The 18006-nt window shown below is 40.3% G+C and overlaps 1 protein-coding gene across 1 annotated transcript in view; it reads left to right on the forward strand.

Moving 5' to 3' along the window:
- POLR3B (RNA polymerase III subunit B) overlaps window positions 1-18006 on the forward strand; it is a 72681-nt gene that overhangs the window by 3930 nt on the left and 50745 nt on the right. Inside the window, exons 6-12 of the mRNA XM_042050777.1 lie at window positions 1954-2054; window positions 4645-4736; window positions 5369-5486; window positions 6524-6632; window positions 14147-14269; window positions 15746-15862; window positions 16356-16490. Of these exons, the coding sequence (XP_041906711.1) occupies window positions 1954-2054; window positions 4645-4736; window positions 5369-5486; window positions 6524-6632; window positions 14147-14269; window positions 15746-15862; window positions 16356-16490 (795 nt within the window). The remainder of the gene's footprint in view (window positions 1-1953; window positions 2055-4644; window positions 4737-5368; window positions 5487-6523; window positions 6633-14146; window positions 14270-15745; window positions 15863-16355; window positions 16491-18006) is intronic.

Below are 18006 nucleotides of genomic sequence, written 5' to 3' on the forward strand. Positions count from 1 at the left end.
CATTGTGTGCTTTGGAGGAATTCTGTAAGAACCGGCTGTCCAGTGGCTGCCACTTGGGCATAGCCACTTTGTTTCCAGTGACCTGACTCAAATCTCATTTGGTTTGATGGAAAGCTTTGAAATAAAGCCATTAATTCAGCCAGATGTCATATGTGATAGTTGCTGCATCTCACAAATGTGTAGCTAACGTTAAATCAGTAGATGTGAATGTGCACAAAATGCAACAGGAAAGATTTCTTTCATATGAATGAAACTGCATGCAAAAAGTTGTTTGTGGCCAACAACTCATATTCCAGAATTCAGGTATTAAAATGCCTCCTTACTTTATAGCTGAAGTGACTGTATATGCAGAGGAAGGCAAAATAAATGCTTCTCTTTATTTTCAGTGTGCTGTACACACATGGAGGCCACAGTTATTTTCTTAAATAGGATGCTGCTCAGGTCAAGCCAGGGTGCAGTTGGAAAAAAGAAAAGGATTGGATAGTTAGGAGTCTGCCATTATATTTCTCTGTTGAAGGCTTTAAAATTCCTTCCCAAAGCCACCTAAAATGATCAGATTTTTATAAGGGTCTGAGTATATATCAAGTCATGCCTGTCTTTTACCTTCAGGTGTCTATAGTTAGAAGTTACGTCAAGGAAGGTGATGCAAAAATACACATGCTGGAATATTACACTGTAATTTGTATTTTATATCTGTGTCTTGTGTTAAAAAAGCACACACAGAGAATCCCAAGGCCTTTTTTTCCCAGGTAGTACTAAAGAGGCTGTCTAACTGTCTTTCTCCTCCAGTCCTTACAGGAGTTTCCTGAACTGTTCATACAGATGAATTTAAAGTAATTAGAATATGGAAATATTCTCAGTTACTTTTAAATTGGATGTAGTTGCTGGGAGCAGTTTTCTGCATGGCACAGCTTGAAAGCTGCTGGTGCACATCAGTATTTTATTGCTAGAGAAGTGCTTTACTTTGTAATGTGGAGAGGAGGAACATCCAGTTTGTGATGATTCTGGAGCTGTATTTTTCTATACAGTTGCATCTTCAATGCACAGCACAATCTTAATTGCCTTTTATTAGTACATAATCAGTACACTGAAAGACTTCAGAACCATAAATGTGCAAGTCTGAATACTGTTAAACCTGTAATCCTGGAGCTGAAAGGTAAGGCATGCTCAGTGAGGTCACGAATGACCCACTGTGAGTTGTTCTGTTGTGTTCAGCAAATGCAGTAAGGCCTGTCTTGCATGAAGATACACAACACCTTAAGGGCTGGCAACCTCTTACAGTGAGGCTGGGGAGAGCAGATCAGAAAGGTTGGATTAGAAATGATTGAGCCTTGAGATATCTAATGGCCTAGATGTGTTTATTCTGCTTCCCTTGGGCTCCAAGGAATTTGCAGACAAATTCTGGGAGTCTTCACAGGAAGTGATTCTGTAGTGAGCCTTCAGTAAGTCATCTTTAGAAACAGTACCATACAGTGAGGTTTGCTCATTCTTCTAATAAGGTAGCACGGTGTCTCTCTCAATCTTGTGCTTTTCCATCCTGTCAGAATTCATATGGCAGCACAACTCTTCAGCTATTGAGAATGCATAGAGAAATGTCCCCAAGCTGAGCACTGCTCAGACACACTGTGGTCTTTGTGTCAGCTCTGCTGATTAGACCTGTTTGTTTAATTAGGCCTGTTTGTTTAATTAGAGAGTTTAGAAGTTATGCTCTGCAGTGCTGTCTTCTCAAGGCACAGATCTCCTGGCTGCTTTTGAAAATCATAGTAATTGTATTTGGATTTTTAGACAGGAGAGTGTCACACATTCTTCAGGTACCATGAAGATCTTGCTGAAGCTTTGCTTTGCTGCATTTCTTTGTGATGATTTACAGGATACAGGGCAAACACAGGATATTTTAAGAGTGATTCTTCAGCTTGAAGTCAACACCTGACTGTGTGCCTGTTGTCCTTTCAGTGCCGCCTGCGGGACATGACCTATTCTGCGCCGATTACCGTGGATATTGAATACACCCGAGGCAGCCAGAGGATCATCCGCAATGCGTTACCCATTGGCAGGTGAGACACCACGTGCTCAGCTTCTGCTGTCAGTTTTCATTTGCTGCCATGCTGGGAAGAGTTCTTACTGCAGAACAGATGCAGGCCAACCTGCATGAGTGGGCAAATCTTCATAAACAGCTGTACAGGATTTTTAGCTTCTAAGATTCTGTTTTGCAAAAGCTTCTGATAATGTCTCCCTCCAAAGAAGGATGGATATAAGGATGAGTGTTGTCTGTGATTCTACTGATAGAAAACCAGAGGAAAATGCATGCCTGGAGCTGGAAGTCACATTATTGTAAAATGAAGTCAGGCATATTTGCTTTGTAGCCAAATTACTCAGTCTTTCATACATAATATGTAGAGTAGCATCTGTAGAAGGTGGATGGTAAAACCAGTAAAGCAAGCATTAGTTCTGCTGCACAAGTTAAACTTTCATTTAAAATTGGTTTGGTTAAAAATTAAAGTTACATTATTAAGACTGGCTTTAAGGGCATACATGCAAAAAGTTTTTTGCTGTTAAAAACTGTTGATACCCAATTATTATTTCCATGGGAAATAATTTTCCTCATCTATCCCTAGTATTATACTTTTCCTTTGGCCAGTGCTCTTGTTGGACATGCAGTTCAGATTGGGATGGATATTTCATTGGAGTTTTCAGAAATGGCATTTGAGTGTTCCATTTTGAGTTACCTTATGCCAACTGCTTCCTGTTTCTGATATAAACAGCCAATGCATTAAGCTCTTATTGCATGTGATAGAAGATTTTGCTTGTCATATGAAGCTTCTTATCTCTAGGAAGTACTTTCTTATTAGCGCAGTAAATATTACCATATCCCGCAGCTGTAGGGAGGAGGAGAGAATCCAACAGGCAGGAATTGTGCAGCAAGACTGATTTAATTAAATATTTTACAAACTCTTTTATAGACTTTTTTCTTCATAGTCTAATGGGACAAAGGATCAGCCACCCGCCTTGGGGTGATTGGCTAAAATCCTAAAACATCCATTGTCAAAATGTTTTCCTACTGTACTATAAACAAAGCTCAGCAAGGTCGCAGGTGTTCATGGTTTATAAACTCTGCAAATATCTTCTGTGAGAGAGAAAAGTATCCCACGGACTTAGAGAGTAGCAAGAAAAATTCTTGCTAGCAGCATTTTTGTCTCCACACTTTCTCAGTGAAATATGGTGACAAGATAGTTTTTTTTACTCTGCAGAAATATGGAATTTGAGTTCATCAGTTTTCTTTTAAGATATAAGAATATGAAAACAGCAAAGAAATTAAAATAATTTATAAGATTTAAATACAAGAAATATAGCCTAATTGTGTTTTTTGTTGAAGTAAATTTGAATGAAAAATCTCAAAGGTTGAAAATAGTTGTATAATAGAACTCATGAATAATTTTTGTCAACATCTGTCTTAGAAAAGATTTGGAACACAGGTCTTACAAAGGCTGTCCACCAAGGAGGGAGATTCTGTAAGCTGGATCAAAAGCCAGCTTTTTTGTAGAAGAGGCTAAGGGGCATGGAGGTTTTTTGGTAGATGTAGTGGTAAACTCTTTATCTTATGCAAAATACAGCTTTCTCTTTGGAAATAGCTTTTGAAAGAGAGCACAGTTTTTCTCTTTCAAAAATCTGTGAAAAGGTGCATTATGAAGCTGACTATAAAAGTACACTTTTCAATAATAACTGCAAAATCATTGCTGGTTAGTTGTTGAATAAGCCAAATTGAAAGTGAACATTTCCTGATTTATCACAGGGTGATAGAATAATTTGGGTTGAAAGAGTTCAGTCTCCTGCTCAGCCTCTAGTACAGCCTCCTTCTCAAAATGGGTCAGCTCTGTGATCAAACCAGGTTGCTCAGTGCTTCATCCTGTCAGGTCCTGAAGACGTCCATGAATGGAGACTGCCCAGCTTCCCTGTGCAGCTTTTCCTCTCTTTGACTGTCCTCGTGGTGAAGAAGTTTTGCCTCACATTCAGCCTGGGCATCTTTAGTTTCTCTTTTTTTTTCGCTTCCCTAAGCATTGAATTTGTTTTTAATTTCTTGGAATATCTTTCCACCACACGTTGCTTCACGAAATGCTTGCTTGCAGGCTTCTCTGCTAGGTCACTAGAGAAATCAGAGCTAACACTGGGGAACCTTCATGCTTAGGTTATGAATTAGAGGCACTATCTCTCTGCAGCCAGAAGGTGTCATTCCTGTGTGGGAAATGAGTTATGAACTAACTTTATCTAATAAAAACTGGTAACAGTTCATCTGCAGTGGCATGTTCTTCACTGCAGACCGTTTTGGGGACCAGGAGTCTTTGCACCAGTTATCATTGGCCTTGGTGGCCCTGCTTGTCAGGATGCCTGAGTAGCTGCATACAATTAAATAGGAAGTCTGTGGTTTCTGCTTGTAGGTGTCCAGTTTCGGGTCTCTCTTCAGTTCCATGTTCTATGAAATAAGGTGGGCTTAAATGAAAACCTGCTCACAAGTCACAGCATGCATGAGTTCTGATGACCTTAAATGTGGTTTTTTCAGTTTGTTCAGCATCATTTTTGTTCTGAATTTGACTATTCATATTTTTCTGTCTTGAGTCTGAAGTAAAATTGTAACTGGTTTTCTTGCAGAATGCCTATAATGCTGCGTAGCTCCAATTGTGTACTTACTGGGAAAACTCCAGCAGAATTTGCCAAACTAAATGAGTGCCCGTTAGATCCAGGTACATTTTCACTCATGTTCTTTTTTTTTCCATCTGTACTTTGAGTTTTAAATCTTTTACAGCAAAGAAATACCCCTTTGGTACGTTTCTTGCTGCCATGAAGTCTTTGTGGAAGTCTCAAGTGTGTGCTTGCAACTGAAAGAAATTGTCCGGCTTTTGGTTGAGTACAGGAATAGTTGGTATTTGCAGACAATTTTCAACCACGAAAAACAATGCACCAAGATTTTGAGTATTTTATTTTGAAATTTGTATGTAGTGTTGTACAGTGATGTGTTATATGAGAAAAAAGATGGAGTTCATTCATTGAAAATTAAACAGATCAGGGAAGAGTGGAGTATGATGTCCTCCAGAGTGGGAACTCTCGTTTGTTATTGCCTTCTGTAAAGCAAGAATAAAATGTTACATGTTACATGGTAATATTTGATATGTAGAGAGGAGATGAAGATTTATAACAAGCGACTTCTTTGGGTTTTATTTGTCAAGTTTGTCCATTACTTTTTTAAGGGAGAATTTACTTTCCGATTGTGTACTTATGGTTTACTTTCTAATAATTTATATTCAAAGGCGTATTGGAGGAGACAAGTAAGGTGCAAGGGTACTGACATGCAAAATATTTCTTTTCTATTAACTAGGTGGCTATTTCATTGTCAAAGGTGTAGAGAAAGTCATTCTTATTCAAGAGCAGTTATCCAAAAACAGAATCATTGTGGAAGCTGATAGAAAAGGCACGGTTGGCGCTTCTGTTACCAGGTATGATAAATTCCTACCATTACATAAAGGAGATAAACCCAAAGCTTTAGAACTTCATTGTTGTAGTTTAAATAGCTGTGGAGGTTTTTTCCTAGTGTAGTTTAACCAGAAAAAGCTGTAGACATTCAGTGCTCCTGTCTAGCTACTGTCATTTTGTATGCTAAAACTTCAATCCCTAAATAGTATAGTATTCCCACAGAAATCAGTGAGAGTTGCTCATGTGTTCCAGGATTCATCCCAGATTAGGAAAAGCGAGTTCTAATTTTTAATATAGCAAAGTGCACTTCCTAAGTGATGGTGTTTGGTCTCAGTTTGCTGCCAGTAACATGAAGCTACTGCAGTGGAAATTGGATGTAACCTTTTGTTTGCCTCTCTACATAAAATTGGCATAAAAACTTTTAAAGGCAAAGGCAGCTGAGGAGGAAGCAAGTATTTTTGTACTACACAAATTACTGAAAATGGCAAGGTAGTCTAAATTTGGCCTTTCCTCCTTGATCAAGTTTTGTTTCTAGTTTTTTCAGCCTTTGGTTGGTTGCTTCTTATTTTTTAAGCTGCATTCTGGTATAATAATGGTGCTTTTCACTGTTCAGTATGAGGGCTGTTTTTTCTTCTCCAGAGGCCTCTCATGTCTCTTCTAACTACTCTACTGTCTCCCAGTAAGCCTGGATGAGGTTACCAGCAGTACCACCAAGTACTGTTATGTCATTACCACTGTTGCTGCAGTACTTGTTCACACTTAGACCTTGCTGGTTACATCAAAATTGATTATAAAAGCATGCAAAGATGATTTCAAAAAGTACAGACTTCTACTTGCTCAAGTCAAATACGCCAAATAGTCCCCAGCACAGGTGATAACACCCTATTATCTTGGAGTTACAGGCTGATCTCTGGCTGGTTTAATGTAATCTTTAAAAGAGGAGAAAGTGAGATTCATTCAGCTGAAAGATTGTTCAAGCTTGCTAAGTTCTATACAAAAGATTCTAGGAGTCAGTGCAAACACTCTGTTGGACATAGTATTATTTTTATTTTAACTTCAGTTCCACTCATGAGAAGAAGAGCAGAACAAATATGGTTGTGAAACAAGGAAGATTTTACCTGAGGCACAACACTCTGTCAGAAGATATTCCCATTGCTATCATATTTAAGGTAACACAGCTGTTTGGGGGAAAAAAAGGGGAAAAATGCTGTGCTGTAGCGCAAGAATGAAGGTCAACAGCAGCTCTCAAGTTAATATCTACAGAAGGACTTGGCAGGGCTTAGATATTGCAAGCTTTTTTCCCTTGGGAAGTCATCTTTATTGTACAGCAAAAAGAATAAGTGCTGTATTTTTCTGCAAGGAGAGCATTGCTGTGCCAAGAGAAATGCCTGCCTTCCGCTTGCTCTGCCTTGTGAGGTGCCTCTGCTGCTATAGGTCAAAAGGGTTTTGTTTTGTTATGAGCTATGCTGTAAGTTGTGTTAAGGGTCTTTGTTTCTGGTTTTGGTTCCAGCCTGTCCCCAGCTCTGACTTGTGCAGTGCTGAGTAGCTTGATGTCCTTTTTCAGGTTCAGGGACATAGCCATGAGTTCATTTATACATGACTTCCAGTCATAACTGTAAACAAAACTGAGAGCCTCTGGGGAAGTCTTGCAATTCTTAGACCTACTCCTAAATCCTGTAAGGTTACTGGAGTGGCCTGCATTTCTTAGCAGTTTGCTTCCCCTGTGAATGAGCCGTGCCTCGGTCCAAATAGTTCAGAAGCCCTGCCTGGTTCAGGAACACTCACTGGTATCCTGAGGGCAGTGAAGGCTTGGACAGGCATCATAGCTTTGAGGCGATTCCTGACAGAGAGCTCTGAGAGGCATCCACTCCTGAGTATGGGAGAGAACTGGGGAGTATTTGCCCTTCCAGTTGAGCTGGTGACAATGTCATGCCTTGACCCTCATCTCCTGTGAAACTGCCAAAGTGCTTTCTTTCACTCTCTGCTTCTCCCTTTCATTTTAATTCACTCAAGGGTGCACACGCGTGAGTGTGTGATCAGTGTGACATAACGATGGCAGCTCCCCAGCTGCCCAGCTGGACCAGAAGCAGGCTGCTAGCTCATCTGTCTGTGGAATCAAATGCATGGACTACAGCCAGGAAAGGTGGTGGGTGGACATGCTCTGTCCAGCTGCTGGAGAAGAACAGTAGGGCATGGCCAGGCCTTAGGCTGGGACCTGTCCTGCCAGCAGCTGGGAGCTCCTTCCTGTCCTGTAATGCTTTGATGTTGCCTTTGGGTTTACAGTCTGGTACATTGTGTGTGCAGGAGGAAATTGGGCTGCGTTCTTGGAGGCACGAAAAAGCCTCTGACTGGATGGATCTGGGCAAAACTCTGTTTTTGTGTTCTCTGTAGTGGGTTACGGCACAGAAGGTTGGGAGAGGAAATGATGTGCCAGGAGAGGGCAGCACGTGCTCGCAGCATCTGAGCTGGTCGTACCCGCAGCACCGATGTTGTTTATGGGTTTTGTCCCTATTACCCCAGTGCTTGGTGTGCCTTGGTACTAGAAAATAGTTTAATAATTGGGTTTAGACTTGAGAAATAAATGGCTGTTACATCTGATTAAGCAAATCTCTTCAAATAAGGGAGGAGATCGTCTGTTTTTAGTGACCAGTGTTCAAGGAGTTTGAGAAGTTATTTATGGACAGAAATGCACATAAAAGTGCCAGGATTAAGTTCACAACTCTTGTGTTGCAGGAAAGTGTTAATGTGGCTCTTAATCCACTTGCTCCAGTACCAAATTGCTGGATTCCACCTTCACTTCAGACTTTTATTACATTTTGTCAGCCTGTGCTGGTTCACGCAGAGTAACTGCTCTGGGTTGTTGTTTGAGGAGATGGTTGTTGGCTTGTTTTTCTAAGCAAAATTGTACTGACTATTACCATCTGACAATGCTTGCTATAATTATCACCCTCTTCATATGTATCTTTTATATTTTAGATAATGTTTCCTAATTTTTCATTTATTAATTGAATAAGGGGTTCCAGTTGTTGGAAGCTCTTGGCTGTAGTGCTTTTCAATGATTTATATTGATTTAGTACAGTAGCAAATCAGCTACACCCACTTCAACTGTTCTGAATGTTCCATCCCAGCTGTTCTCATGAGTGGTCATTTTTTTTACCTTTCCTTTAATGACATGAAATTCAGGGATCTTCTGTCTACTTCTGATGAGTCTCCAGCTGGAAATGAAAGCAGTCACCAGTCTCTGATTCTCCTTTCTTGGGCATTGCTGTAGTGTGGTATTGCTTTGTTCTATTTAACTACTAGAAGCAAGATTGGAAATGCAATAGCCCTCAACCTGGAGAATCCCAAACTTAGGGATGCCTGTCTAACTTCAGCTCTCTCACATGGCAGTATTATACACAGGAGATTTGTTGGAAAAACAAGGAGAATAATTCCTTTCTGCCAACACCGAAGCCTTGGGCATGAAGCATGTGACTTCCTTATTACGGGTAGGTGTTCTGCTTCTTGTGATATAGAGATCCATATCTGCAAGAGACAAAATTAAGCTGTATACACAATCTGAGGTCTCAGGTTTTGGCTGCCTTTGAATCCTTAACTTGTCCTGAAACAGCTACATGTGTAATTTCTAATTAAAAACTAAAATGATAAAGCAATGGCAAAAATCTGTCGCTCTGCGTTTCCTCCCAGACTAGCATCCAGGCTACTACCAAGTTCCACAGACCTCTGTGTTTTGACTAAGAAAACAAGTATTAATTGGTAGAGGGTTGCCATTCAGTGCATGGGCCAGCTAGAGGGGGTAGTCTGAGATTCAGGGGTTATCTGAGAGACAGTGAGCAATTTTGCATTGTCTTTCTAGTCCCAATAGCTTTAACTGACCTGGTGTTCTTATGTGATGTAAGAAATAGGTCGGGTGCAGAAAATCATTGTAGCATTATAGAATAGAAAGCAAGTATTGCAGATCTATAATCTAATGTGGATTTAAAGCTACTGCAACTGTAAGGTTGAGGTGTACTAATATATCCTCTAGACATCTTTGTCAAAAGCTGTGAAATACAGAACATTAGAAACACCACCAACTGATAGAGCTGAGGCCTAAAATTCCTAGTGCTCCCTAGACTAGAATCTAAGGTCACCCTTGTATTTCAGGTGTAAAGTCATGGACTGAGCTGCATGCTAGGGCAAGACCTGAACACAGTGTTCTCCATTTTTGCTTTTGGTGAGGAATGAAGCCCAGGCACATGAGCTGTGGGGAGCAGTGGAAAGAGAGTGGATCTTAAGGTCCCTTGATCTGGATAGATAGGGACTGGATTGTGTGGGGTCACCCTAAAGGAGGCATGTGCCTTTCAGTTCATCCTTATTCATAACTGCAAGCCAGAATGACCTTGTCCTGCTGCTTTGTTTTATCTGCCTTCCAGACCTGTAGGGATCTTCAGGATGGGCATGCTCAGATGTTTTACAGTCAGTTGTGCCAAACACATCTAAGTTGTGGTTTCGTGGAATTTAGCACATTGACCACAACTTACTGAAATTTGGTAGGCTACAAAAGGCATGTGCCTGGCACTATTCTAGGGCAGACTTGGGGTATCTGCTCTTTAGATGTAGGGGAGTTAGAGCTTTGTAGCTGTGCTAGCTTAAACAGTTTTCCCTAACCCATCTTCTTATAAGTGACAGAAGCATTTGTGCAGTCACTATATATGGAAATGCAACTTTACTTTTGAAGCAGTGGCAGAAATCAGACAATTTTACCCCTAAAGTATGGGTTCGTGTCAGTTTTTAAAGGGCTGTTAACTGCCTTCTAATGGGAAAACAAACACAGCTATTTGCTTCCTGCTTACTTTGTAACACTTCTTCATTAGTTAAGATACATGTGCGACCACAGGGGTATTTATGGTACCTTGAGCTGTCTTGCAACTCTGGGAGACCTTTCTTTAGCTGTGTCAGTTGTGCACAGCTCAGGGGACTGTGTGAGCTGTGCACAGTGGCTCTTCTGAGTATGTCAGGCTAGGAGGTACACAGGCTTTGCCTTGGGGGGCTCGGACAGTTCTAGGTAGCAGTGGGCACTAGAGGAGGTGTGGAATATTTGTGCTCTATATAAGGGTGTTTCTGTTCTGAAAATCATCTGGGTTAGAGGTAAGAAGGTGCAGCTGCTTTTGCAGAAAGCTCCCTAAATTGCAGGGAGTTAGAGCTGCTCAAAGGTAAGGGCTATTTTTCTTTTGAGTTTGTGATTTTTCTTGTGAGTTTGTGATTTGGTAGACTTGAGTGAGCTGTGGGAGCTGAAGTAAGTGAAGGTTGCATGCTGCATTGAAACTGGTTAGGGAAGGAAGAAGATTGTAAGTAACCCTACAGGGACTTAAAAGTTGAATTTTATGACATGAATCACTGGATGAAGTATCTTTAGTGTGTGTGGGAGCTGTGAGAAACTGCTCTAGGACCTGCGGCAGAAGATTTGAACAGCAAGTCAAGTTTCATTTTTACAAACCTGTGCTAGCCTTGGAGCTGTTAGGTGCAGCTCTAGAGGAACAGCTGGATGGTGGTCTGACTGGATCTGCAGGATTATGGGTTCCCATGGCTGTTGTTTCATAGCTCGTATCTTTTGAATTATGAAAGCTCCAGACCAATTCTGTCTGTGATGTCAACCTTGAACTTCCCTGACATCTTTTTAATCCAGTCATCTGCCTGTCTCTGTGCTGTAATTTAGCCTGATGGACTGCAGAACTGCATTCTAGGGAAGTGCCATGGAAACGCCTAGACATCATCATTAAGACGTGAGCTGGGGGAGGAAGAGCTGGGCTCACACTCTCATCTGTACGTGTGTGTGCACACACAAAGATGGACACACACGCATTTAGGCAGTGGGAAGCTCCCCAGTCCCAGGAAGGGGTTGGCCCCACTGGGTCTGCTTTCTCCCACTTGAACTCAGGATGATCTGAGTATTCTGAATGCTTGCTTTGCCTTCTCTGTTTTATGTCCATCGACTGCTAGCCTTCAACCATAATCTTCAGCTACTGTCTCCTTCCTCATCCTTTCACTGCCACTGTTAAATTATGCTTTTACAATGTCTCCTTCCCCCATAAAATTATCTCTTTGTGACATTGCCTTCCAATCAAAAAGAAAAGACATCTTGTCTACTGCTTTGCTTTTACGTTAATTTCCTTTCCCTCAGCTTTGTCCTAGGACCATGAGTGTTTTAACCATAGGGCCCGTTCCTATATCGCGTGTCCTCCATGTTTCTGTAACATAAGCAACAGCCAAGGAATATTTTGTTACTGTCCTAATGATGTTACAGGCTAATTCTGGAGTACTTCTTTTCTATTGGTTTGGTTTTTTGGTTAGTTGTTTTTGGAAGGGTAACATCAGGGCCAAATTTACTGAAAACCCAAGTGTTAAGATTACAAATCTCTCTGATAGCAGCATGGGCCTGCTGCTTGTCCTTTTGGTGTTGCGTGTAGGTGGATTTGTGTATGCAGCTCTGCTCAGGATTGTTGAGAGTAAAGAGGAGAATAAATAGGTTCACTTTTACGCTGTTGTGTTAGCACATCTTTTACAATCATTTGCCTGAGTTTTAGTCATTACTCATAAATTCATTTCCTTCAATTTTCACATATTTAACAGCACAGTGTATGTGGTTTGGTGACAGATCCTGGCCTTTCCCACTCAGAAATTTAGAATTCTCAGGTGATTTTGCTGCTACAAACTCCAGCTAGAAAATCTACATGGGCTTAAAGATCTATCTTGTACTCATCCTTCTGCTGTAAGACTCTTGATCAGAGAATTCATTAAGTTAGAAGAAATCCTCAACCCTCTTTAATTCATGGTGGCTTTCCAGTTTTTAATGGATGAAAAAACATAGTAAAAATGCAGATTGATTTTTTTTTTTCCCCTCCCACTTTTCATATGACACCTAAGATTTGGTTGCCATTGTAGAATTAACCTGACGGACAGAAATAGGGTGATACCAGGTTGCAGTTGAGATAAATGTATTTATGGTATATGTGCCTAGAATGGCACAAAAATTCTGTTCTAGAAATTTCTGGACTAAGTGCAATAACTGTATTAATCTAGTTGTCATTCCTGAACTAGTTTACTGGTCAGCTATTAAATCCTAGACGCATGGAAACTTACTGTTGTGAAGCTTTCATGCTTTTGTAGACTTACCTTGTGAGTCTGTCTCTCAGGTCGTGAGGGATTTTGTTGACTTCTCTGCAGAGGTTTTTTAACTACTGTGTGACCTTATTTAAAAGGGTGAGGAAGTGTAATAATATTTGAAAAACAGAGATCTCAACCACAATAACATCACAAGGCCAACTTCTGGTTCTGAAAAGAGCCTTGAGATCAGAGGGGTGACTACTTAATGGGAACAAATTATGATGAAGCGCTCTTTACCTGGTGAAGTACCTGCATCTTGATTTGGCACTCAAGTCTGTCTGAGATGGTGGAATTGTCATCTGGGCTTTGCATTAAACGAGGAGAGTCCTTGCACTGTTCTGGTTGTGTTATACTTCTGCAGTGCTGTTAATTTCTAATAAACCACAAGGTGAAAAGACAGAGTTTGAATTTAAAGGGGCTTCAAGTACTTCTTTGTTCAAAAAGAAATAAAGAAAAAAAGCTGAATACTTCACAATTAGAGCAACAGTTTTCCAAGTGAATGGCATTAGCTAGGTGTTAAGCAAAGTGACACTCCACGAAGGCAGTAAGAAGGGAAGGCATTTCTGCATTTTTGAGGAAAATGTGACTTTTTGGGGTACTGCCAGTTTTTAATGAGAACCAGAATACTAGACTCTGCATAGGCCATTATTTACAATGGTCTTTGTGGCAGGCACTTTGGAGAATAATGTGAATGCAAACGTAACTTCCTCACAAAGTTCTGAGAAACATATTATAACTCAGCCAGAAGAGGTTTAGTGAGATTATTCCATTTCTTGATATGGCAGAGCTCCAGGCAAATGTGTGAAGGGGGGGAAGCTTTAGCACCATCTGGAATCCACAAAAGCCTTCACTGCTGGCTGCCACCTTGAAACACTTACTGATAGAGAGATTTTACTAAACCTGTTAAGCGCTTTCTTAGTTTATTAAGCTTTTTCCGCGGTATAAAGTCTAACAAGGTGTCCAAGGATCAGTGAAATAGTAGAATGTCTTTCAAGTGGAATTGTGTAGTGAAGTCATCTTCTAAATGCAGAGAGCTGCAAAGGGGGTAAATTGTAAACATTTCTCAAATATCATGAGCTACATCACAGTCAACTGAGTTTGCAAAATTGCTTGTGGTAAGAGACCGAGTACTCCTTTAAGAAATTTTGCCTTCGTTTCTTTATTGTAGATTCTGACTTGGTTCTCATTGTTACACACTTTGGCTTGTTTATACCTAGTATTTATTTTTTTTCTTAAGACAAAAACCACAGAATTTAACTCCTGTCAGTGAATTAAAAAAAAAACAAAACAAAATACCACCAACAAAAAAAGGGCTCTCCAAAAAGTGTGTGTGTGTTCCTGCTGCTTATCAAGATTTCCATTTAACGTTCTTCCATAGCTGGAATATGTGCTGCCAGTGCCAGATGGCACAGTTTCTTAGAGAAGAACTAGCTCTTGCTTAGTAGTAATGCAGACAAACAATACCAAATTAGCATAAGCAAATGTCAGTGAGTTAACATAAAGCCTGTGTTATTTCTGTCTTTTCTTCTTTTCCTAGGCCATGGGTGTTGAGAGTGACCAGGAGATTGTACAGATGATTGGCACAGAGGAACATGTGATGGCTGCATTTGCTCCTAGCCTGGAAGAATGCCAAAAAGCTCAGATTTTTACACAGATGCAGGTGTGTCTTTTCACATGGCCAGAGGCCATAACAATCTAGACAGTGGGTATTGACCACTTTGCTGTGTCAGCAACGGACATACACTTTGTGGTTTAAGGTTTGTTTTGGGGGGTTATTTTAAGCTGAGGCTTTTTAAAGGGTCCGGACTTGTCAAATGTGAGACTTCGCTCTCATTACCAAACTGGAGAAGGAAAAAATCAGAGTCAAGAAATGTTTTGTTTTCAGAAGCCCAGGGTTGTGTTTTAATGGCATAACCCTGTATATAACAAGTAGCAATGTCCGTAAAATTAGGGGGGTTTGTTGAAGACATTTTTAAAAAAGGAATTGCATGCCCCATTTGGCAGAAGCCCGTTGATGTGGCTATGACCATTTCATCATGAGTAGATGTTCTATTCTAGTCACTTGTATGAAGCCTACAACAGTAGCCACCCTCTGTCCTGCTAAAGACTCAGCAGAATTCTCTTAGCTCATGTACTTTTTTTAGTTATCCAGAACATAAGCCATCTTGCTGGGAGCAAATGGCAATATATTAATCTGCTAGAAGCAGCTTTTGGAGGTTAATCTTATTTCTGCTATTTCATTGTAAACTTTGTCAAATCATTCCATGTGTCATGTTTAGTGTTTTAAAGTGAACATCTTCCTGGTTTTCATCTTCGGGGGCTTTTGAGGGTTCCAATTAGCTTGAAGAGCTCCTAATTTAGAGGCAGGTGAGAAAAATGGTGAGCTGGAGCAACACAGAGGAATGCGAAGCATTCAGGAAGGTAGAAAAACAGAAATACAGAAGTTACTGTGCTAAGAAATGTCAAATGAATGGAGAGATAGTTCTTTGTGGAAGAAGGTAACAGATGGAAAGGATAATCTGTCATTTACTGGAGAGAGTGATTCTTTCACGTAGCTTCATGGCTTATCCTGTGTGGACTTGGATAGTTTCTTGACTCATCTAACTAGGAATTCTGCAGATTGATTGACAACTGGTAGGAGAGGAAGAATCCATTGCAAGGCACTCCTGGAGACAGACGTGGATGCCACACAGTAGCTTTTGGGGATATTAAACAGTGAGTGCCAGCTCATGGTTTAATATCTGAGTGAAATTTAGCCAAGTGCACAAAAGAACTGAAGGTGAAAAGTCTAATTAAATAAACTAGGTATCTTTGGAATTTATAGAATCCTTTTTTCCTGTATCTCTGCCATATCCCTTCTTTTAATATTATAGTAATCATGGATTTTCACCCCTTTCCATTCCAAATGCTATCAACCTGTGATAAATATGTTGTATATTTAGTCAATTGTGTCAATTTTCAAGAATTTTTTTCTTCGTATCACTTACACCTTTGTTATTTTGCAGTTTGTTTGGAGTTTGTATCATCCATAGCTGGTGAATGGCACTGGATGAGGAGTACACACGTAACTCTGTGTGTGTATATTTGTCTAGGTTACAGTTCTGATATTAACTCAGGTTAATTCCCCCCTTCGCAGGCATTAAAGTACATTGGAAACAAAGTACGAAGGCAAAGGATGTGGGGAGGCCCAAAGAAAACAAAGATGGAAGAAGCCCGAGAGCTGCTGGCATCAACCATTCTGACCCATGTTCTTGTATGTAACGTTCTGGGGGTTTTATAAACTGGAGTAAGCTTGTAGGGTTATTTATGGTGCGAGCTTTGTTGGCAGGGAAAAATGTCTTTGATGGCTTTGTAGCTGAGATAAAGTAAATCATCCTCAAAATAAAGGGGAAGACTTGGATTGAGTCAAAAGAAATCTTTTTGAGATGCTGTATCATTGAACTAATTAAACTATGCATTTTTTTTCTGCATAGCCAGGCAGTATCAGGTGTTAATTCAGGACTTTCATCTCATGATCTATACCTTTATTCTGATTTACTTCCATTTGCTATCTGTTTCAAAGTCACTAATGTGTATTTTTTGCATTTTTAAAGAAAGTAAAGCGCTCAAATCCCTTTTGTAACTCCTCCATCAGCCCAGATTAACAGTGATTTAAATGGATGTGTTCATCTGAATAAGAACTAAGGAGATGATCCTGAAACATTTGTTTTGGTTTTGTTTGGTTTTTCTGGATTTTTTGTTTACAGGTGAAAGAATTCAATTTTCGTGCCAAGTGCATATACACAGCAGTGATGGTACGCAGAGTAATTTTGGCTCAAGGAGAAAATAAGGTAGATGACAGAGACTACTATGGAAATAAACGTTTGGAACTGGCAGGGCAGGTGAGTTTTTACTTCAGAACGAAGTGTTTTGGGGTTTTGTTACTGTCTCCTTTTAAAAGATGCAGAATAAGGAGTATCCCTGTCTTTTCAGTTGAAGTGTTTTCCCTCTCATTTTATTTTTGTTGGCTTTTCTGTGTTGACTCATAGATCTGCTTCCATGATTCAGACTAATACATTATATCCTCACTTCTATATTGTCTCTTTACACCAGATAAAAGGACGGAGCAGTACAAATGTAGCATCAGTGATATAACACTGTTATTGTCAGGAAGACAGTGGTAAGAGCCATCCTCCAGTGTTCCCCTCTAAGCAACTGGGTAAGGGAATAAACTGGGACAAAGGAGGTGCCTGCATGTCAGGTCCAGGCTGTCCCATTGTGGAGAACCCAGCTTGTGTAGCAGATCACAGAACAGCCACTCAAGCCTCCTGTAATTTGGTGCCCATAAGATCGTTTGTTGTCAGCTGCCTCTCTGGCCTCTAGCGTAGCATGAATTAACAAAATGAGTGGCTCAAAGTTAACTTGAGCAACTAATGAAAGTGGATTTTGTGGACTTCTCTGCTTGCAGAATTTTGGCACTGGAGGCAGCAGCAGTAACAAAAAGCTGTAAAGGAGGGAAAAGAGATGTGTGGCTGGCACAGTTCTTTTGCAGACAGGGTGGCAGTTCAGAGCTGTTGGCCAAACTGCATTCTCCTAATGCAATGGGAATTTGCCTGCCAGGTGAAGGAGCTGCTTAGCTAATATGGCATGGATTTTCCTTGCCACATGTGCTTATTTGCTTAAACAGTTTATATTAGGCTTGGACTTTGCTGTGCTCAGTACTAACCTAAGTTGGAGTTTCAGTAGTTGGTATCACCTCTGGTTATTGATCATGCATCAGAAATTCAGACAAGTACACAAAATGCACTGGATTGCAGAAACTGCATCTCTGCTGCCCACAGAAATTGGGATTTCTGTTGCAGCACATATAACAATATCTGCTCCTTTTTGTTCCTGTCCAGTGGAAATTCTGATTTTATTGTACTTTTTAAGATGTGTGCTTCCATATTGTCTCATACTCCTCCTTTCCACCCAGCCCTGCCCTCCATGCACATGTGAACACACACACACACAAACACACACACAGAGACAGCAATCATTTTAGAGTAAAAACCACATGCTTTGCTTCCTAGTTTTCTGAAGAAATAAGGGTGACACTCGAACACATTCAGAGCACAAATACAAGGGAATAAAACCTCCTAATTTGTTAGGATAAGAAAATTCTTTCTTCAAATTAATATGTTCACTGTTCATCAAATTTTTACTCTTGCTGAGGCAGAATATATCTCTTAAAGTGTAAGGAGTAGTAAGTGGGCATTAGTGCAACATTCTAATGGGATAAATATTTTATGCTGTAATGGGTTTATTTGGTTTCTGCAGTAATGTTGCTGTAGGTTTGTATGTTTGTAATCAGCAAAATTAGTTGTTGCTTTGTCATCAGATTGTTCTTATTTAACTGGATTGAAGGAGTAGTTTGTT

The sequence above is a fragment of the Corvus kubaryi genome, unplaced genomic scaffold (assembly GCF_017639235.1).
Source record: "Corvus kubaryi isolate FWS band 111438036 unplaced genomic scaffold, C.kubaryi_AGA036_p1.0 74, whole genome shotgun sequence".
In the NCBI taxonomy this organism is placed as follows: domain Eukaryota; kingdom Metazoa; phylum Chordata; class Aves; order Passeriformes; family Corvidae; genus Corvus; species Corvus kubaryi.